Raw genomic sequence first — 22,570 nt, 5'->3', positions numbered from 1 at the left:
AATGATGTCCGGAAAAAAAATCCAAAACTGTCAATTTATCACTCACCTGGGCAAAGATCTCGCCAGTTGACACAGTAGATTAAATGACCCTCTGAAGGTTAAAAAAATGTTATTTCTTCCCAAAGAGAGGATTGAGTATCCGCTTTGTGAAATTTCAAGTATGAAACCCGCAATATCAAAGATTTACAGAAACCTTGCGGCCAAACAAAATGGGGAAAGTGATAAAAAATGATTGGAACAAACAAAAAACGTTACAGTTACATACATACTTCCCTCCACAAACACTACAGCTGAAATACCAGGTGCATCAGGGCAAGCAACACGAAGTCAGCTTGGAAGTCACTTTTGGATTTCGGAGGCGCCCCGAGTTGAGTTGCACTTACAGATGCAGACTGGTGCATATTGCAATGAGAGATGAATCCCACCGTATGCTTATTCACCTTGCAAACAGTATAGCTGGCGGATATTCCCTGAAGCTGAAACAAGAATAAAAAAAATATTAAACATTCACTCAAGAATTTTGCTCAAAATAAAAATGAACATGCATTTGCATTGGACAAGATTCCGATGGTGTGGAAACTGGAAAGTGAAAAGAGTAAAACCAACTAGGTAGCATTTGGTTGGTGGGAAATGGTGTGGGAAAGGAAAATGAGGCGGGGCAGATATCATATCCAATGTTTGGTTTGCAGGAAAGAGAAATGAGCACCACAATTTCCTGCCGATCTTAATCCGTTGTAAGGGGAGGGTTTATGACCAGGATACAAACTATGACCTGGATGTGCTTCCTTATCAACCTCAGCCTGCAGCATCGACAAGACGGACTACGCCGCCACCATTGCTTCCTGCAGTGCGGTGCACTGCTCTTACACCTCCATCCACGCAAGCTGTGCCCAGTACACCCCTCAAGATCGACTGCGCCGTCTTCAAAGAGAGCACTGGATCCCAGTCTGCCCACGCCACCATGCCCGCACAGCTCACTGATGCCTTGCCAAGCTCGAGCAGAAGCAGCTCATGGATGCCTCACTGAGCTCGAGTACAGGTAGCTCAGGGACACCTCGCCAGCTGCTGTGAAGACAATGCCGAGAAATGTGCCGACAGCCACCCACCACGCCAACATGAACTCAAACAATAGCAGCAGCCAGCAGCGCAAAGAGCCGCTGGATCTTGGTTCCCCACAGAGCTGCCCACTCATGCCAGGGATGAGACAAGACAGGTGGTGCAGGCTTGGTATGTGCCTGGGTGGATAATGATGTGCCTGGGTGGAAACAACAAGATGGTTGACTCGACGATCTTCTTAGGGAGACGCAATTCTCTCTTCTCCATTTTTGTTTCTCTGATTTGACTTAATCCCAAACCAAACCTAGTGCATGCAAACAAGGAAATGGTCTAGAAACTTCTATCCCTATCCCAAACCCACCAAATTATAACCAATTCATCCCTATCCCAAATCACATTGCATCCAAACGCTACCCTAGCCCCTAGAGTTGTCACTACTAATCACTGGGTTCAGTTTACAACTTCTGAAGTAGGCAATGAAAGATCATATGACCAACTAAAGTAAATGACCAAGCAATCTCAACACTTGAATCAATGTGTTTAGTATTTGAATGTACAGTTCAGAGATGATCAAACAACAACCATCTTGAAGAATCTCCCTAGAGTATCTCTGACCATGTTTCGAAACTCCAGAGCTGATGTTCAGAATCCCGACAAGGTTAAATACATATTTTGGGTGGTTGATACTGCTAGTGTAGTAATGACCACACAATTTGCAAGGAATCAACAACACACGATTGGAAAAAGGAAATCTAGCATGAGTCAACTTGAGACAAGGTTACATGGACTAACTAAAGAAAAATAGCAAAACAGAGACACAAAAGCCATGTAAACACCAACCTATCATCACAGTTGTATAAGAACATGTAACTTACCATATAACCAATCTTTGAATTGAGCATGAAGGGCACATGCTAATTCTTTCTTCCGGTTATCATCGATCTCCAGTTCCCGGATATTCTTTTGAATATCGTCCAGAGAAGCATGCTGAAAATTTAAAATAGGTTGAACTTCAAAAAGATGTGCAAATACTTTATTCTGCATAACATGCTCAAGAATAGGCTACTGAAAGGTACTAGACAATAAAATAAAGAGACTAATCAAATTGCTGGGGCCATCGAATCCATTGATCCAACAATGCACCTTTATAAGCTTATAGGTCACACATATGCCAGGAACTATATATTTATTTTGTTTCAAATCATAACGGTACACAAATAAATTAGAGTAGTAATTACGACAACAAACCAAATGGATGGAATATTTTTGTATCAACATCCATGTATTAAACTAAACTTAAACTAAATAACTTGCATCTTTCAAGCTATCCTCGTCTCAGAACACCACAGCATTTTCATTTTATGAATGTTGTAGATACATCAATAGCATGTGCTTATCTCAATTGAATCCCCCAATCTCATAGAATTACATCAAGGAAACTGTTTTAATATAATGTTGCAAAAAATCCCCCTCCACAGAATAAGCACCTCTGACCTAAACAACTACTATTATAAAGCTATATACAAAGGTTTGCTGTCACTCGACATATATACCTTTTTCCTTTGGGATGCCCAGTAAACTTCAGGTAAGGTAAACGGATTGTATTTGGTAGGTCCTTCTACTTCAAACCAACTAGGAATCTGCATAGAGAATTAGTTGACTGTCAATTTTTTTATATTTTGCAAGAAAAAATGCACACTAAAGTCATTTAAAATGCATCAGATGTCATTTTTACAGAACCACAACACAGCATATTACCACCCATATTTGGTTGAGTAGAATATTGAGAAACTAAAACTTTGTCAATTGATTGATCAACTAGTAACAACATAGTATACAAAAATATTTATCTAGGTTCCTACTCCAACTGCTATGGACAAAATAATACTGCAAAAAATTGGGTAACATTATTAATGCAGATGCATCACATGCAACATGTTGTCAAAGCAAGAGATCTGTTCATCATAAAACGCTTATTTTTTTTACTGCATTTGAGTTTTTTCAAGTCTAGCAGATAGTAATAATGTAGGGAACATATAGCTCACATACCAAAAAGTTAGTAAATAGATCAGGATCTAGACAAGTGGCGGACTCGGCCTGGACGTCAGAAACCCCAGCAGGATGAGATAAAGAATCATGCGGATCAACAACTCCCAACACAAAAGGTTGGTCCCACTTGTTGACATTAGGATCCACACCAACTTGTGCCAAATGCTCCCCAAGTAGTGGATAATAAGTATTGAATGGGGCAACCTGTTAAAATACAAAATAAGGTACTCAAGCTGTTGAAGATTAAAATGCATGCATTGCGATGTTTTAAAGCAGAGATTCTTGAAATCAAAATGACCAAATAAAATCACACACTTGGGTTTGTCATGTTTGGCCAGATGTACCAGAGAGGTCGGCGTCCTGACAGACTAGAACCGAAAACCAAAACGAACATGTCCAGTTCAAGTGGCCAGACATAGAGTTTGTTTAGGATTTGTTGAGAGTTCATTGGAATCGTACTAGCTTAGTTTATGAGAGTTTGAGTTTGTTAAGATAGTGGAGAGGGAGACTATATATCAAGTTTGTAATCCCATGAGTTAAGCAATCAAGAAGTTAAACCCAATTCCCTTTCATCCCTAACCTTCAGTTCGTCAACGCTGGCACCATGGTGCCCAAATTCAAGCGCTCGGCTACTGATCCCCTCCATACATAAAACCTATGTCCACACTACTATCCATCCCCAGGCCATGACGAGGAACATATTATTTCTGTATATCTGAACCCAGCTGTTTTTTTACCGTCCAACTGTCCACCATGTTCTTTATCCTTTATAACAGGATGAGTATTGATACATTACGGATTACCATATACTGATACACATCTGATGAGGTGGAAAAAGGCACAGATGGAAGAGCAAAACTCACTTGTAATTTATGGTTGTCCCCCACAATAAGTGGTTGGTGATTTACTCCCAAGTAGAAGATACATTCACGACAATTGGCAATACAGATTCGTTTTGAAGCTGCAATAATTTGTACACGTTCACAATGCTCCACTTTAACAACCTGATAACATAGAACATCTTTTGGCTCAAAACAAAATAAGGTGACAGATATTTAAATCTAGAAGGTGAAAACTATAGAATAGAATTCTTATTGGAAAGGTGTGCATTGGAATATAAAGTCATCCTGGAATCCCAGTCTTGCATAGTAAAATTATATAAAACATACCTTACCAATAGCACCAAGAATAATGGTAGTGTCAGAACATCCGTAGACGGTTGCATACTTAAGTGGGGCTAAAATGTAAATGACAGAATCATGGCAGTTCAAAACCTACAAAAACATAATTTCAGTGTCATTAATCACTGCCAATTGCAGGTTCGAAATTCCAGTCTTGAAGGTACAACATGGAAGTACAAAGGGCACAGGACAAGCATATTCGGTCTGTCTTCAGTTTCTGTTGTCCACAAAAAAACAAACACATACATACCTTTATTGAATGCCCTTTCAGATCCGATGCTTGTTTGACAACTGAAGTTTTAGAGCAACCCTCCACAAATGATGCATTTCGGTAGTATCCAGGATAGTTTGGTGCAGAAGTGCCAGTTGGTGAGCTGCTATGAATTCTTGTATTCGTGACAGCATCAGACATTGTGACATCAGGATCAAATGCATTATTGCTGTTTTCTTTTGCCGCAGACTTCTCTGCCATAAAATCTAATGCTGAAGCTATATGCTGCAAGATCCAATCATGTACCAGAGCAGCAGGTACAGGAGCAGCGGGCATGTCTGGATCCGAATTTGCAAAAAATGTAGCTGCTTGGCTTAAAGGAGTTCCTTCAGAGAGATGCAACAAAAATCCAAGGTGCTCAAAAGTCTCCATTGTCAATACCTGCATATAAAGCAATAGTTAGCACTTTGTGAATCTTCAGCGTAAGCATATCTACCACAATGCATTCATGGTATATTTCTTCAGAGCAGAAGCATTACAACAGAATTGTGGATGTGTTGTGTTCTGCAATAGTAATTAATCGATCATCCAAAACTACTTGCCAAAATCTTTTTTAGTATTTCATATGTTTTTAGAAGATTAGCAAGCTATATTTTGCAATTTGTCAACAAAATTTCGAGGCAGTACATAAAATTTATTACATTCTTCATGCTACCAAAATGTGGTCATGTGAGGTCACATGAATACATGAAGATTAACAGCCTACAGGAGTATCTTGCCCAGTTCATCCTTACTCATCTAGATCACAAAAAAGTGGTCCTTGCTTTTCGTTATATCATTTTACCTCACTAATAGCAATCACTACCAAGCTGGAGTCACTTCAGGTAGTTTTCACCGTAGCTCACTCATAAGCATAAAGGACAAAAATTTGTAAGTCGAATATTTGGGTAGTTTACAATGCATATCAATCGGATTGTCTGAAAAATGTGAAAACAAAGCTATATGGTATTCGTAACAGTTGACAGTTTCTGGTGCTGCAGTCTCATGTTTCCTATCCAAAATGACAATCAAGTGCTTCAGTTTGAATAGTTTTAGGTGTGACAATGACATCCTAGCATTGTTCTCTACAATCTGCACACATCTTTGCCTCCATTGATGTTAATCAACTTAAATAACTATATGTCGGCTTAGAGAAACAAACATGTATACAAGAATACACAAAGCCAAAACTGACCATAGAGTCATCTCCCTCTCCATCAACAGAATCTGCTAAAAGTGTTAGAATGTTGGCCATATGCTTTTGTAAATATGACAGTTGATGAGATTCTTCATCTGCTTGTGAAGGCATAAAACGGCGACTATTGCTGCGTACAAACTGCAAAATGACATAAACATATGTCTAAGAGTTGCTAAATAAGAAGTAAAAGTTGCAATGAAGAAAGAGCACGTTTTGATATGGAACAGTTAGGCCAGTCTCAATGCATAGTTTCATGACATAGTTACCAAGACTATAAACTAGTTAACCAAGCCACATGAATTTCATGGGGATGAAACTCCTCTCTCATCTGATGAAACTTCTTCATTTAATGACCCTGCCAAGTCAACAATTTTGCTTATGTGGCACCCTATTTAATGTGCATGACACTCTCATGAAACATGCATTGAGACTAGCCTTACAGTTAGCATGCAACATTGGGAAGCACATTTTTTCGAGAAACAAAAAAACATTGGGAATCACATATTGAGAAAAACTTTTGATATTTTACAAGTTCTACCCCATGTGTCAATAATAAGCACTTGAACAATCAAAATTTTAACTGTTAATCAAATCATCAAATGCGCCATTTCCTACAAACCCTAGCGGTCATAGACTCTCATAGTCGGTAAAATGTACCAAAGTTACTGTAAAAATATTCACAAAAATACATCTTCTTATACATTCCTTAACCAAAATGATTGGCAAGAATTTCATAAAAAATAATGCTACAGAACTGGTAATAAATATAAAGCCTTCTCATGTTCTCATAATGAAGCAATCACCTGACACCTTTATTGATTGCCTGAAAGTTGAAATGCACTTGAAACTGAAACCAGACATTAAGCATCATTTCCTGACACTCTAGATTTTTGGCCATTTCAGGAATATATCACAATATTATTATCTCTTATTCTTATATATGTGTGTTATATCCGAGATCCATAATATGTATATGTTGGAAGAAGCATGCCTCAATTTCGATCCAAAATTATTTTTTTTTAGAAACCACCAAAACCAATCTTAAGGAATCACTCTGTCGCACTCCAATCTAGCACATATACTAAACATAAGTCCATAATACACGCGGGGCCTGACCTGGATCGGCGATAGCGCGGAGAGGTATCCATCGAAGGCGGAGGTGGACGGCCAAACATCCGCGACGGCGGGCGAGTCCTTGTGCGCGCGCGGCACGAGGCGCTTGTAGGACTGGATGTAGATGAAAAGAAGCAGGTCGCGGAGGTCGGCATTCCCCGCGCCATCCTCGCCGAGCTCCGGATCCTCCGCGGGCAGCACCGCAGCGAGCGTCCCGAGCGCCAGGGCCGCCTGCTCGGCAGGGATCTGCAGCGCATCAGCGAGCGCTGCGGCGCCCACCCGCGGTCCCCCCGGCGCGAGCCTCTCCTTCAGCTGGGATAGGGTTTGCGTCAGCGTGCCCTCCGGGAAGACCAGCTTGGGGATCGGCAGGAGCCCGTACTCAAATGGCTCCCGCCGCGGCCGGAGCGCTGGGGCGGGGGCGGAGCAGACTCCGCCGGCAGCAGCGGCGGCGGCGGACGCCGACGGGGACGAGTCCAGGGGATCGTCGGCCATTGAGGGTAACTGACTGACTGGGCTAGAGGAGGCAGAGACAAACAGAGATCTGAGAAGGCCTTGGCCTTGTTTAGTTCCGAAAAATGAAAAGTTTTCGGTACCGTAGTACTTTCGTTTGTTTGTGACAAATATTATCCAATTATAGACTAACTGGGATCAAAAGATTCGTCTCGTGATTTACAGCTAAACTGTATAATTAGTTTTTGTTTTCGTCTATATTTAATGTTTCATGCATGTGCCACAAGATTCGATGTGACGGAGAATCTTGAAAACTTTTTGGTTTTCAGAGTGCTTGTTTAGTTCACCCAAAAAGCAAAAAGTTTTCAAGATTCCTCGTCACATCGAATCTTGCGGCACATGCATGAACCATTAAATATAGACGAAAGCAAAAACTAATTACACAGTTTAGCTGGAAATCGCGAGACAAATCTTTTGATCCTAGTTAGTCCATTATTGAATAATATTTGTCACAAACAAACGAAAGTGCTACGGTACCGAAATTCGAAATCTTTTCGGAACTAAACAAGGCCTGAGAATAGCTCTTGGTTTCCTTATTTTCGCTAGTTTTAGCCCTTTTTGGGTTAAAAAAAATCCCGTTTCTCACACACAAAATTATAGAAATTGCAAGAGCTCACACACAAAATTTTCCTAAAATGGAACTATTCAAGTTACTGAAAAAATTGTTCAACAAATTTTAAGTTCTCCGTTCAAAGTACTACTTACTCCATCCCAAATTATAAGTAGTTTTGAATCTTATAAAGTTAAAGCATATTAGTTTAATAAAAATTATTAAAAATTTTATAAAGATTTATTACATTAAATAGATATACTATAAAAATATAATTAATATAATGATAATTAGTATCATAAATATTATTATGTTATCATATAAATTTAGTTAAATTTATAACACTTTGATTCTCTAAGATTTTTTAAATAATTTATAATTTGGGAGGAAGTACGAGATATACAAGAGTTTGGGATACATCGTGTGGACATGTCGTTAAGAGTAACAATTAGTTAGTGAATAAATTAAAATCTCAATTAGTAAATTAAATGAAAATAGAATGTAACGACCAAATTTTAAAACTTGTGTGGAACAGGATTTGTACGGGAATTTCATATGAATCAGATTAATTTCACATGAAAATATATAGAAATATAAAAGATCTATATATATTAAAATACCATCAGCTCGAGGATATAGAACTGACAAGTGACTTAGGCCTTGTTTAGTCTCCCAATTTTTTTAAGATTTCCTGTCACATCAAATTTTGCCGCACATGCATTAAATATTAAATATAGATAAAAAAGATAGCTAATTGCATAGTTTACCTAGGCCCTGTTTAGTTCTCTATGCAAAAAAATTTTATCCATCCCGTCGAATCTTTGGACACATTCATGGAACATTAAATATAGATAAAAAATAAAATAATTACACAGTTTGGTTGAAAATCGCGAGATGGATCTTTTAAGCCTAGTTAGTTCATGATTAGCCTTAAGTGCTACAGTAACCCACATGTGCTAATGACAGATTAATTATGCTTAATAGATTTGTCTTGCAGTTTTCAGACGAGCTATATAATTTGTTTTTTATTAGTTTCTAAAAAACCCTCCCGGCATCCTTCCGACATATCCGATGTGACAACCAAAAATTTTTTATCTCCAATCTAAACAGGGTCCTCAAATTTGCGAGATAAATTTTTTAAGTCTAGTTAGTCTATAATTGAATAATAATTGTCAAATAGAGAAAAAAAAATTCACCAACCAAAGATGACCTTACTGACTTCACATATGACGACGGGCTCAAGTGGAGGCGGTGTTGTTTTTTCCCGATAATGCATGTATGGGGCGTCCATGATGCGGGTATCGCGCTGATAGGAACACAATAACCTTTGTAGGATGATGGCCAAGCTGCATCCTACGTATTTTTTTTTTGACAAGTTCATCCTACCTATAAATGGCCGCTAAATGGTAAACGGTGGTAAAATATTTTGTTTAAATGATAAAAAACAATGGAATGGAATGGAATAGAGATAAATGGTATTAAACAGGTTAAACGATTGTTTAAGCGAACACTAGATAAATTTATTTGAGTTTTAGATGTATAAATTTGTATACTTAAAATTATTATATTTATAAATATGTATATTTGATTTTGTTACATGTATAAATATGTATATTTGATTCTTTTCAAAGCATAATTATATGGCAACGTATCATATGCAACCCAACTTCGTGTGCAATCTATGCAACCACCAATTAAAGCCACAGGATCTAGATGCAACGTCTGAGATTTTTTTCACTTAAACCCCTCCACCTGTGGGTTTAAATTTAACCCGTGTGTATCCAGATGGGAGGGTTTAAGTGAAAAAATCTCAGACGTTAGATCTAGATCATGTGGTCTTAATTGGTGATTGCATAGGTTGCACACGAAGCTGTGTTGCACAGGATATGTTCCCTAATTATATATACATGCTAAAAGAATTGATTTTAATTGCATAAATATAAAAATTTCAGCACAATTAATTTTACATACAAATATGCATATTTTGGTAATATTATGTAAAATTGTTTAGACCGTTTTAATCTATTTAAATATTGTCTAAACCGTTTAAATGCTAACAAAAGATAACTGATTATTTACCCTTTCACTTTTAGGATAACACTATGTAAGGTAGTGTTAGCAAACTTTATTCAATCAATAACCAAGCAAACTCTGCTTCCTCCATAGCAGCATGAGCTAGTGAACCTATGAAGGAAGAAGAAGAGGTCGGGCAAGCCGTCCCGATGCAACATGTGTGTAGCACCCAAAGCCCGTCTCCAAAAAAGGCCAAGGCCTAATAGGCCCAGTCGAGGTCCGATAGCCGTCTTCGATATAAATATAGAAAGTTAGGTTTGTTGCTTCACTTCTCCTCCCTCTGCAGCCGCACTTCTTGAAGGGTCGAGATGGCGGACTAGAAGGGGATGAATAGTTCTTTCTAAAAATTTATTACGCCGGCTAACCGAAACAAATGCGGAATTAAAACTATCGGTCTAGCCATGACTACACTCCTCTATCTAAGTTCTCTAGCACCTTGAAAAGATCCTAAGCAAGCAAGCAAAGTGCTACCTTAGCAAGAGCTCACCTAACCAATTCTAGGAGTAAGGTCACACAAACCTATGCTACTAGTACTTTGTAAGACGGGGAGCTCCTACACAACTAGTAAGCAAAAGCACAAAGCTCCTAAGCTCACTAGCAATGCTCAATAACAAGGCAACCAATGTCAAATTAGAGAGCGCAAGTTACTTAGCTACACAAACTAAGCAATGTGACTAACAAGGTTACACAAACCAAATTAGTCACGCAAGAAAACTATTTCTAGCTACACAAGCAAGAAGGTAACTAGCAAGCTACACAAGCTAACTAATTACAAGAGCAACTACACAAGCACAAGTGTATGAATGTAAGAACAAGCTTGTGTTAGGGACTTGCAAACCAACGGAAAGAACAATGTTGACACGATGATTTTCTCCCGAGGTTCACTTGGTTGCCACCAAGCTACGTCCCCGTTGAGACAAGCTTCAAGGTTGCCGTCGGTTGAAAGGTCCTTGTTTGGTTTTGGTAATTGAGTGACAACTTAGGTGGACTAATAGTATTTATGTGAGATATACAGGAGATTAGTCCACAGGTGGGTATGTAGTGATAAAGGAACTCATTGCATATGAGACATGACATGGAATCATGTGACCAAGGTGGAGAAGATCAAGATGAGGCTTGGCTCGATGGACTAGTTGCAAGTGTGAAGGGCAAGTCAGAGGCTTTGAAGCGAGGGACCGCGTGTGATGGTGAAGCTTGAGCAAGACTTGGCGCCGATGGACCAAGGCAATGGTGAAGAGCAAGTGAGGTCAAGATCGATGAACCAATACGGTCATGTGATGATATGAAGTGGATCATATCATTTGTGATTGGTTGGTGCATGTGTTGCATCAACATCGAAGGAGATGGAATAAAATACGCAAGGCAAAGGTATAACCTATAGGGCATTTCATTTCACCGGTCTAAGTTGATTAGAGAATTGCTTGACCGGATTTAGGATATATAACCGTACTATAAAGAGGGGAAATCTTTAGTTACAATGGTTATCTAGTGCCACTAAGTGTGAGTCTCATTTGCATATGCATTGCGCTTAGTGACGTGGTGAGAATACTTGAGAAAGCCCTAAAAATTATTTGTGAAAATGTTAACCTAAGTGCTCAATTGTTTTTGGTACTTCGTGGGAAAGTTAGCACCTTTAAAAGGGGTTTGAGTTGGAAAAACTGAGCTAGTAGTCTTGCCAAAACAGCAAGGGGTCGATCGGAATTATTCACTGCCCTACCTGGATATTCTAGTGTTTGTGCTTGCAATAGAGAGGGGTCGATCGGAATTATTTCCTACCCGCACTGGAAATTTTTCGGTTGAGCTCAGATCTAACCCACGCCAACGGTCAAAAGTGTGTTCGCCTGGAATTATTTCCTACCCGCACTGGAATTTCCTGCGAGGCTGAATCTGACCGTTGGAAGCGCGAGCTGAGGTATTTGGGGCTGCTGCTGCCCTCTTCCTCCTCACTTCTCTCCCCATTTTCTCACTTTAGGAGAGCAAGCAAGTTAGGGTTCCTCCTCTCCTCTCTCTCTCCTATGGATTTGAGCTGAAATTTCTTAGAGAGATTGAGAGCCCTTTGTGGGTGTGGATGAGAGGTTGAAGATCCACCTTTTCCCCTTCTTCTCCCTCTCATGCTTGGTGCTATTTTGAGTGAGGGAGTGAGAGCCTAGTGTGTGCTTTCATGATTTGCATTTGGTGGCACTAGGAAATCTTTGTGATTGGGGATTTCTTGTTACTCTTGGTGATTGCCATCACCTAGACGGTTTGGTGGATTGTGCTCCGTTTGAAGCACGCAAGAAGATTGTGCGGTGCTCCGGAGGAGGATTTGTGAGGGGTACGGTGCTCACCCCGCGGGGATCGCAAAGAGCAACTCTAGTGGATTGCTTGTGGCTTGGAGGATCCCCATCTTGAGAGTGGATGTGCAGCACCCGCTGAGGGTTTGGCTTTGGAATGCCAATTAGCTCGTGATCCATCAAGTGGGTGTATCGCCACAACGAGGACGTAGCTTGGTGGCAACCAAGTGAACCTCGGTAAAAATCACCGTGTCAACATTGTCTACTCTTCTCGGTGGTTTGCATTCGCCTTACACAAGCTTGTATTTACATTCTTTATATACTTGTGCTCGTGTAGTTGCTTTTGTAATTAGTTAAGCTTGTGTAGCTTGCTAGTTACCTTCTTGCTTGTGTAGCTAGAAGTAGTTCCCTTATATGGCTAATTCGGTTTGTGTAACCTTATTAGTCACATTGCTTAGTTTGTGTAACTAAGTAAGTTGCGCTCTCTAATTTGGCATTAGTTGCCTTGTTATTGAGCTTGCTAGTGAGCTTAGGAGCTTCGTGCTTTTGCTTACTAGTTGTATAGGAGCTCCCCGGTTTGCAAAGTACTAGTGGCATAGGTTTGTGTGACCTTGCTCCTAGAATTGGTTAGATGAGCTCTTGCTAAGGAAGCACCTTGTTTTCTTGTTTAGGATCTTTTACAGGGTGCTAGAGAACTTAGATAGAGGGGTGTAGTCTTGGCTAGACCGATAGTTTTAATTCCGCATTTATTTCGGTTTGCCGGCGCAATAAGTTTTAGAAACGACTATTCACCCCCCTCTAGTCCGCCATCTCGACCCTTCATCGGTCCTCTTGCTAGTGGTGATCCGCAAGTCACACTCTTCCACGTGGAGTGCTTACCACAAGCTCTAGCACTTGACCCGGCCGGACCATTTGTCGCTCTTCACGTCTTGCTCAACTAGAGTTGCTCTTCGCGATCCGCGTGGGGCGAGCACCGTACCCCTTACAATCTCTTCTCCAGAGCACCGTTCAATCTCCTTGTGTGTTTCGACGGAGTCACAAGCCAAGGAGGTGGCAACCTCCAAGAGTAACAAGAATCACCGGTTTGCAACACGAACACCTAATGCCACTCTATGCAATCTCTCGATTCAACGCACTAGAATCACTCACTCGCTATTAATTCACACTCTAAGCAAAAGTGAGTTAGAGGCTTTCCTAGCACTCCCCAAGCATGGACACTAAGTCTCAAGGGTGCTTAACACTAGCCGTGGCCGGCCACCACTTCCATTTATAGCTCCAAGAAACTAGTCGTTGCTCCTTCACTGGGCAAAACACGTGGGCACCGGACTCACTGCATGGAGCCACCGGACGCTGGAACAATGCGTCCGGTGCTCCAAAAACAGCCACATGACACTAGCGTTTGAATTCGACCGTTGCCGCCAACGGCTAGCACACGTTCACGCCTGACACAGCACCACCGGACGCTCTGCTGGTTCACACCGGACGCGTCCGGTGCTCACCGAACTCGAGAGCTCCGCAAACCCGCAGGGTCACCGGACGCTGAGCACCAGTAGCGTCCGGTGCTCAACGGATCCATGCGTAGAGAGGGTCGCAAAACGCCCGCACACCGGACGCTGAGCACCGGACTCACTTTGGTGCGTCCGGTGCACACTGCTTTCTCTGGTCAGACCCGACAGTACACCGGACAATAAAGGCCAGCGTCCGGTGCCTCCGCGCAGTGCGTCCGGTGACACTCTCGCAACTTCTCTAAATTTCCCACCGGCGTAATAGAAAATATACACTTAATTTTCTTAAAAGCACCGAGAAACCCAAACCCCTCTCTACCCTAGGAACTCTACCTCCTTTGTAAATATACCAACACCACCAAGTGTACACCACCATGTGCATGTGTGTTAGCATTTCACAAACATTTTTTCCCAAAGGAGTTAGCCTCTCATCTGCCACTCTACTCGATCCTAACACGTATGCAAAGTTAGATCGCTCAAGTGGCACTAGATGACCGATATGCAAACAAGTTTGCTCCTCTTGATAGTACGACCATTTATCCTAAATCCGGTCATAAACTTCTCTACACACCTATGACCGATGAAATGGAAAAGCCCTAGGTTATACATTTGCCTTGCGCTTTCCATTCCATCTCCTCTAATGTTGATGCAACACATGCACCAACCAATCACCAAATGATATCATCCACTTCATATCATCGCGTGACCGTATTGGTTCATCGATCTTGACCTCACTTGCTCTTCACTGTTGCCTTGGTCCATCGACGCCAAGTCTTGCTCAAGCTTTACCGTCACACACGGTCCCTCGCTTTAAAGCCTCTGACTTGTCCTTCACTTTTGCAACCGGTCCATCAGCCAAGCCTCATCTTGATCTTCTTCACCTTGGTCACATGACTCCATGTTATGTCTCATGTGCAATAAGCTCCTCCATCATTACATCATCACCTGTGGACTAATCTTCTGTGTATCTCACATAAATACTATTAATCTACCTAAGTTGTCATTCAATTATCAAAACCAAACAAGAACTCTTCACTCCTCCTCTCTCTGGGCCCTCAACTGAGTCCGGTGCTCCAATTGAGAGCCCAGAGGGAGGAGGAGTGAAGAGTCCTTGAGCACACTTCTCTCTCCCTCCTCTGCCGAACGATGCTCTCTCCCTCTCACTTGCAGTAGAAAAATTATGCTGTTTGTTGTTATTATTGTTTTTTTAGGGAACAATTATGGTGTTTCCTGTGACGGACCTGGTCGTGTCCTTCTCGGGCCGCGCCGGTGTTTACAGGCCCCGGGCCAAAAACCCTACGCCGCGCCCCCGCCGAGCTGGCTGCGGGCTGCGGGGGCGTCTGGGCTCGGTCCACGCGCGGCAACAGGGGGGCAACAGCAGCACGTGCCCGAGCCCCGACCGCGGTCCAACGGCTCGGTTGCTCCGCGCACGCCCGGCCTCGTCGCGAGCGCACGCCCGGTTCGGTTCCATCCAGATTTCAAAAACAGAGAGAGAGAGAGGGGTGAAACGGGTAAAAAAAAAAAATCCACTCCACGCGAATATGCACAGCGGGCCCCTCCAGACTGTCGCGTGGGGGGCGGCGGGGCACCATCGAGTTCGAGTGCTCTCTCGTGGATGATGGTCGTGGGGGCCGCCGGTAACGGAGCGTTTGCGCCAAGGCCCTCCGTGCTACGCCTAATTCGTTACGCCCGGCGCATCCGTGCATGGCTTTTGGCTTTCCGTTTTGCTGTTGCTACACCACGGCAATGGCAGTGGGCAGTTGGCTGGACGCGTCCCTTCTTCTTCTTCTTCTTCTTTCTACCCTTTTTTTTTTGTCGGTGGATTTTTTTCTTTGCGTATTTCTGGCGTTCGATATATGCCTTGTGATGTTACGTACTAGCATGGTCACAGGTGATTGCAGCTGGTACGTGCTGAACAACTTCGGCAACCATGTACCGAAACAAACGCATTACACACACGTCACTCACGACTCGATCACGACCAGGACTGAAGATGGTATAGCGAAAGAGTATAGCTGCTCTCGTCAAATAACGTCTTGTTCGTTTGGCTAATAAATCATGATAGAAAATATTGTTGACTGATTTGTTGTAAGAGAAAAATTAACAAATTCACTTAATAAGTTCAAGCAAATAAAACGTAAACCTTTTCACATGACATGCTCCAATTTAGAACGTCAACACCAAATCGATCAAATCCAAATGAATTTATGTGGCAATGGCGTATGCGATATAAAATGCGGCGCGTGGAACATTATGGTATATTTATAATAAAAAAAGTTGTAAATCTCACTTTTCAATAGTTAATCAGCCCACTTAAGTAGTTTTCTAGAGAATAATATCTATCTATCTATCTATCTATCTATCTATCTATCTATCTATCTATCTATCTATCTATCTATCTTTTTCCATCTCTTTCTATATCTAGTATTAAAGAGCTAAAATTTTATTATTTTTTCATCTAGTACATCTTATACCCTTCATGTCTTATATGGGATCTGGACTCATATGACACAAAGAGGAGTATTTATAAATGACTTAATTATTTATATACTTTTTTCTCTCATATTATCTGTATTGGCAACCATATCATATTACTTATTCTTTCGCATTATTTCTTCAAGTGCGGAAAGACTAAAAATTGAGGTAGAGAGTTGTTTTAAGAACAGTACTTTTTCCCCAATCTTACTAAAAAAGTTTAGCTTGAAAGTGGGTTTTGAAAACTTTTGGACGCGTCTTGCTACATCCTCAAAGGAACCGTGAAAAAAAAATAATTTTACCATCTTTTAATTTGTTTTAAAACAAAAAGATTAAAAATAATTTGTCACTACAATGCACACGAAGGAACCGCTCGGAACAGCCGCCCCTTCTAACACGGAAGGAGAAGTGCCGAGGGGTTTCGTTGCCACAGCCCACGCCCACGCCCACCCAGAGCAAAGCAACAGGAAAACGACAATGCAGATAGAGCTGGCACGGAATCCTAGGTACACAGCCGGTCCTTCCACCGAAATCGTGCCAAGCCCGAGGGCCTCCGCGGAAAAGCGCCGACCGGGGTCCGGGGGAGGGGGGCTTTTCCGCTCCCCCCAAGACCAAAAAACCTCCCACGCTCTGGACTCCACTTCGTCCTCGTCGAGCACTCCACGCCGCTCTAGTACTCTCTGCTCCCTTCCCCATCTCTCTCTCTTCTCACTCCTCTCCCATTGCCTTTGTTTTTGCTCGCAAGAAAAAAGGCCGAAAAATCCTACGCAAATCCGCCGTCCTCTCCACCGCCGAAGCTTCTGGGTCCTCGCCGCCGCCGCCGCCGCCGCTACGCGTGAGATCAGCCCGCCGGCGTCGGTAAGCAGCCCAAAGATCCCTGCTTTTTTTTTCTCTGAGTCTTTTTTGTCCCCGTGGTTGGTTTCATTCTACTGTTTTCTTTGAGCCTGTTGGGGGAAAATGGTAATGCCGGTGGCCGTGACCGCAGTTCCTTGCCCCGTTCATGTTTTCCGGGTTAGCTGCGGGATTTGCGCTTGCTGGGCCGGCATAGCGCCGCGTGGTTCAAGCGGTTAGGCCTTTAGCCTTTAGTTTCTCTGTGCTTTTTGAGTTGTTTAGGATGGTAATGGCGTGGGATCTGGGATTTTTGCTTCCTAGGTCATCGTTGAGATGAGGACGGTAGTGGGGGAAAAAGGCCGAAAAAGAGAAGGCTAGTGAGTTGGAAAAGGTAATAAAGCTGTGTAATTATTGGTGCCCATCCCATCTGTGTCTATTGGCTTCTTGCAATGCTGGGGAGGATGCTGGATCCTTTGCTCGATGGTGTTTTTAGATCTGTTATTAGTTTTAACTTCCATGTGTGCTTAGTTCCGTTTACTCCTTTTCTTTCCCCTAAATAAAAAAAATGGTTACTTCTTTACAAACCCTTTGGTTTATCTCTGTAGTAGCTGTCGAGTCTAGTTTGTTTTAGATTGTTTCGTTTTTTACGATGGACTAAACTCCTTTGGTTTGGTGCGCAGCTCTTTAAGATGGTGACTTTTCAGGGTTTTTTTCTTTCTATTTTGGTAGTGCTTCGCTTAGTCGCTATCCGGCTGTTGCAATGTTTACTGAATATCTGAAGTCAGATGGCTGCAGTTCTCAGGCGGGACTTATATTGAGTAAAATGCAGTTCCTTTACACTACCTGGTTGGTTCATTCCAGTTTCATACTTGCTGCAGGTATTTCCCCCAGACTGGTGATGTAGAGTTCATTCTCTTCTTTAAGTCGAATGGTTTCCTCCCACAGAGCAAGATGAGGAAATGTTCAAAATGCTCGTAGCTGTGTTGCCTGACAAGTTTATTGCAGAGGTAGTAGTTCCATCTCAATTTCATATTATTGTTCATTAGTGCTCTTTCCTTGTAATAGCTATCTAAAGCTAGTTGTTTACTTTTGGTGCAGTTCTAGCTTGTCTAGGACAAGTGGACAGCTGGGATTTCTTGGCACTTTGTCAAGTCAGTGAGTAGAAGTTTGGTGGAAGATTGTCTTCGTTCAAGATGATGCAGAGGCCACCACTCCGTCCGGAGGAGTACTCCTTGAAGGAGACCTCACCTCACCTTGGTGGTGCAGCTGCTGGTGACAAACTCACCACCACCTATGACCTGGTTGAGCAGATGCAGTACCTTTATGTAAGAGTGGTAAAAGCAAAGGAACTTCCAAACAAGGACATCACTGGGAGCTGTGACCCATATGTTGAGGTGAAGCTAGGAAATTATAAGGGCCAGACTCGGCATTTCGAGAAGAAGAACAACCCAGAGTGGAATCAGGTCTTTGCCTTCTCAAAGGAGCGCATTCAGTCATCGGTTGTGGAGATTGTGGTCAAGGACAAGGATCTTGTCAAGGATGACTTCATTGGGCGTGTTATGTTTGATCTGAATGAGGTCCCAAAGAGAGTGCCACCTGATAGTCCATTGGCTCCACAATGGTATCGGTTGGAAGACCGAAATGGTCACAAGGTGAAGGGGGAGTTGATGTTGGCTGTTTGGATGGGTACTCAAGCTGATGAAGCATTCCCTGAAGCATGGCATTCTGATGCAGCGTCTGTCCCTGGTGATGGTCTTGCAAGCATTAGATCGAAAGTGTATCTTACTCCAAAGCTTTGGTATCTCCGTGTCAATGTCATTGAAGCTCAGGATCTTATACCAAATGACAAGACCAGGTTCCCTGAGGTTTATGTCAAAGCAATGCTAGGCAACCAAGTACTTAGAACCAGGGTATTAGCGAGCCGGACCTTGAATCCAATGTGGAATGAAGATTTGATGTTTGTCGCAGCTGAGCCATTTGAGGAGCACCTAATTTTGAGCGTAGAGGACAGGGTGGCCCCAGGAAAGGATGAAGTAATTGGAAGGACAATCATTTCACTGCAGCATGTACCCCGGAGGTTGGATCACAGGTTGCTAACCAGCCAGTGGTATCCCCTTGAGAAGCATGTGATTATTGATGGTGAGCAGAAGAAAGAGACCAAGTTTTCAAGCCGGATTCACTTGAGAATTTGTCTTGAAGGTGGATATCATGTCTTGGATGAGTCAACACATTACAGTAGTGATTTAAGGCCAACTGCAAAACCTCTGTGGAAACCTAGCATTGGCATTCTTGAGCTGGGTATCTTGACAGCACAGGGCCTGTTGCCAATGAAGACCAAGGATGGGCGTGGCACGACTGATGCCTATTGTGTTGCAAAGTATGGACAGAAATGGGTGCGTACTAGGACTATAATCGACAGTTTCACTCCCAAATGGAATGAACAGTATACCTGGGAAGTGTATGATCCATGCACTGTGATCACAATTGGTGTATTTGACAATTGCCACCTGAATGGCGGGGAAAAGGCCAATGGTGCCAGGGATACCAGAATTGGGAAGGTCCGCATCCGCCTCTCGACGCTTGAAACTGATCGGGTGTATACCCACTCATACCCTCTTATTGTTCTGACACCTGGTGGCGTTAAGAAGATGGGTGAGGTGCAGCTTGCTGTCCGTTTCACATGCTCATCACTGCTCAACATGATGCATCTGTACTCACAGCCCTTGCTGCCCAAGATGCACTATGTGCACCCATTGTCCGTGATACAGGTGGACAACCTGAGGCGCCAAGCCACAAACATTGTCTCGACAAGGCTGGGCCGTGCAGAGCCACCACTGCGAAAGGAAATCGTGGAGTACATGCTTGACGTTGACTCGCACATGTGGAGCATGAGAAAGAGCAAGGCTAACTTCTTCCGTATCATGGGTGTCCTGAGCCCTCTGATTGCAGTGGCCAAGTGGTTCGATCAGATCTGTCTCTGGAGGAACCCGCTGACCACCATTCTGATCCATGTCCTCTTCGTGATACTGGTTCTGTACCCAGAGCTGATACTGCCCACAATCTTCCTTTACCTGTTCCTGATCGGGGTGTGGTACTACAGGTGGCGGCCAAGGCAGCCGCCGCACATGGACACCCGCCTCTCCCACGCGGAGACTGCCCACCCCGATGAGCTCGATGAGGAGTTTGACACCTTCCCCACCTCCCGCCCGCCGGACATCGTGCGGATGCGGTATGACAGGCTGCGCAGCGTTGCGGGGAGGATCCAGACAGTGGTCGGCGACCTTGCGACGCAGGGCGAGCGGCTGCAGTCGCTGCTGAGCTGGAGGGACCCAAGGGCCACTGCGCTGTTCGTGGTCTTCTGCTTCATCGCCGCCATCGTCCTGTATGTCACCCCGTTCCGCGTCGTGGTCTTCCTCGCAGGCCTGTACGTGCTGAGGCACCCCAGGTTCCGCCACAGGATGCCATCCGTCCCGCTCAACTTCTTCAGGCGTCTGCCGGCAAGGACCGACAGCATGCTGTAGGTGCTGCAGGTGCCTGGTTCCATTGCTGGCTTGGTGGTTTCACCTGTCGATTGCAGCTCGCAGATGGTTTCTCTCTCTCACTCTCTGTCTTGAGTGTATCTGAAAACGATGAACTGCTAGGTACCTTCGGTACTTTTGTAGCTTCTCTCTGTTGCATGGTTGGTTATGTATTCAGATGGTTGTGAACCTTTCCTGTAACAATCGAACGCATGATGTGTGACTGTGATGGCTAGGTATGCATGCATGTGTGATGCTTGGAAACTCCGGGCGTTAGTTGTTGCTTTACCTATTTGTTCAGCGGCAGTGCTGTCAGCTAACGTGGTTCTCTACTGCTGCATGTGCATCGTGTGGTTTGGTTTCCAGTCCATTTTATCAGTTTGATGCTTGATTGATTTCAGTTTTTACTTGGGAAATACTGATCTGAATTCCAGGCGATTTATGAATAGGGGAGACCCTGAATAGGGAAGTAATTGGGTGCCAATCTAAGCTGAGGCAGGTTGTTGTACTTCTGAACTTAGGTGATGTCAAAGTTGAATTTCCACGGTGCAGCGGCAATGCCTTCCCGAACGGAGCTGCTGCACTTTTCTTCAGAACGCTCATTGAAGGCCTGCAGGATTGCAAGTACTCCCTCCGTCCATCCCTAAGGGTGTGTTTAGTTTGGAAGGGAAAATTTTTGTGATTTTATGACATTGTAGTATTTTTGTTTGTTTGTGGTAATTATTGTGGAATTATAGACTAACTAGGCTCACGTCTCGTAAATTTCGATCAAATTGTGTAATTAATTTTTATTTTTATCTATATTTGATACTCTATGTACGCGTCTAAAGATTCAGATTCGATGTGATGAGAAATCATGAAAAATTTTAGGTTTTGGGGTGGAAGTAAATAAGGTTCAGATTCGATGTGATGAGAAATCTTGAAAAATTTTAGGTTTTGGGGTGGAAGTAAATAAGGTCTAAATGTTCGTTTTGTTTTTGCTTCCTAAGAAATAACTTTGAATAATTAGATATTTAAATCTAGTTTTTTTAATAAATTTATTTGGAGATAAAAATATTACACATTTTCTATAAAATCGAGCCAAACGCAAATTGTGGTGACAAATATTTAAGAACAGATAGAGTTTGGTGACAAACATTTTGGGCTACTTTGGCAGCACGAGATCTCCCCGTGACTTTCCCACGTCGAGTGACGATTTTCCCTATGCCAATCTGCCGTGCTCTTTGGAAGCACACCTACACGGAGACAGAAGCCCGTTTTCTTTCATTTTCCATATGGAAGAAATCCATGAATCATGAGGCCGAAAGCATTTCCTCTTCCTGACCTTGTTGCTCGCGCAACGACTCGTGAGGGGGTGGCCGCCGCCGCCACTATTGCTTTCGCCCCTGGTGGCTCATGGTCGGCGCATCGCTCTAGTCGTGCATCTCTCAGTGGCTGGCAAGCGCGCATCTCCCGATTCCAGTGATGCATCTCTCGTGAATCGCGACCGTGCCACTGCCGCCGCAAGATCCACGTCTCGGAGCAGCACCTCCACCTCAGCCTCGTTCTCTTAGCACAACAAAATCTCATAGATCTTGCCATCTTGGGGCCATCGAGCTACCGTATCCTCCTCCATACTCCAGCGTCAACCAACGGAGAAACATAAGATAGCTCGGCATAGCTGCTGTCCGAGCACGACTCGATAATAGGGGTAGGACAAAAAATTTATATCTAGAAATTTTGCTACTTTATTAATAAGCATAGACTACCTCTAAAGCCACTCTATATGGTTCCAAATTCGATATTACCTCATCTAAAACAGAATAGTGTTTTCGACTAAAATATCCAAAATTTAACGCACCAAATAAATATACTATCTCAGTCCCTGAATAAATAGATATATAGAATTTTCTTAAGTCAATTGTTTTAAACTTTAATAAAAATTAGTCTAGATTTATAACATCAAGTTAGTATCATTAGATATATACCATAGAATATATATTCATAAT

The 22,570-nt window shown here is 42.9% G+C and overlaps 2 protein-coding genes across 2 annotated transcripts; one reads left to right on the top strand and one right to left on the bottom strand.

The window, feature by feature from the left end:
• Positions 80–7,372, bottom strand: LOC110431264 (TBCC domain-containing protein 1-like). The gene is made up of 9 exons (XM_021450181.1): positions 6,851–7,372; positions 5,732–5,872; positions 4,537–4,938; positions 4,275–4,379; positions 3,969–4,109; positions 3,106–3,309; positions 2,610–2,696; positions 1,932–2,043; positions 80–476 (listed from the first exon to the last, which is right to left on the bottom strand). Exons 1-9 carry the CDS (start codon positions 7,337–7,339, stop codon positions 433–435), a joined length of 1,725 nt encoding a protein of 574 aa, XP_021305856.1. The 5' UTR covers positions 7,340–7,372; the 3' UTR covers positions 80–432.
• On the top strand, positions 16,850–20,922 carry LOC8067651 (FT-interacting protein 1). The gene is made up of 3 exons (XM_002438635.2): positions 16,850–17,091; positions 17,943–18,071; positions 18,163–20,922. The coding sequence occupies exon 3, from the start codon at positions 18,258–18,260 to the stop codon at positions 20,583–20,585; it is 2,328 nt and encodes a 775-aa protein (XP_002438680.1). The 5' UTR covers positions 16,850–17,091; positions 17,943–18,071; positions 18,163–18,257; the 3' UTR covers positions 20,586–20,922.

The sequence above is a fragment of the Sorghum bicolor genome, chromosome 10 (genome assembly GCF_000003195.3).
Source record: "Sorghum bicolor cultivar BTx623 chromosome 10, Sorghum_bicolor_NCBIv3, whole genome shotgun sequence".
NCBI lineage: Eukaryota > Viridiplantae > Streptophyta > Magnoliopsida > Poales > Poaceae > Sorghum > Sorghum bicolor.
This window is presented reverse-complemented; position numbering and strand designations above follow the sequence as displayed.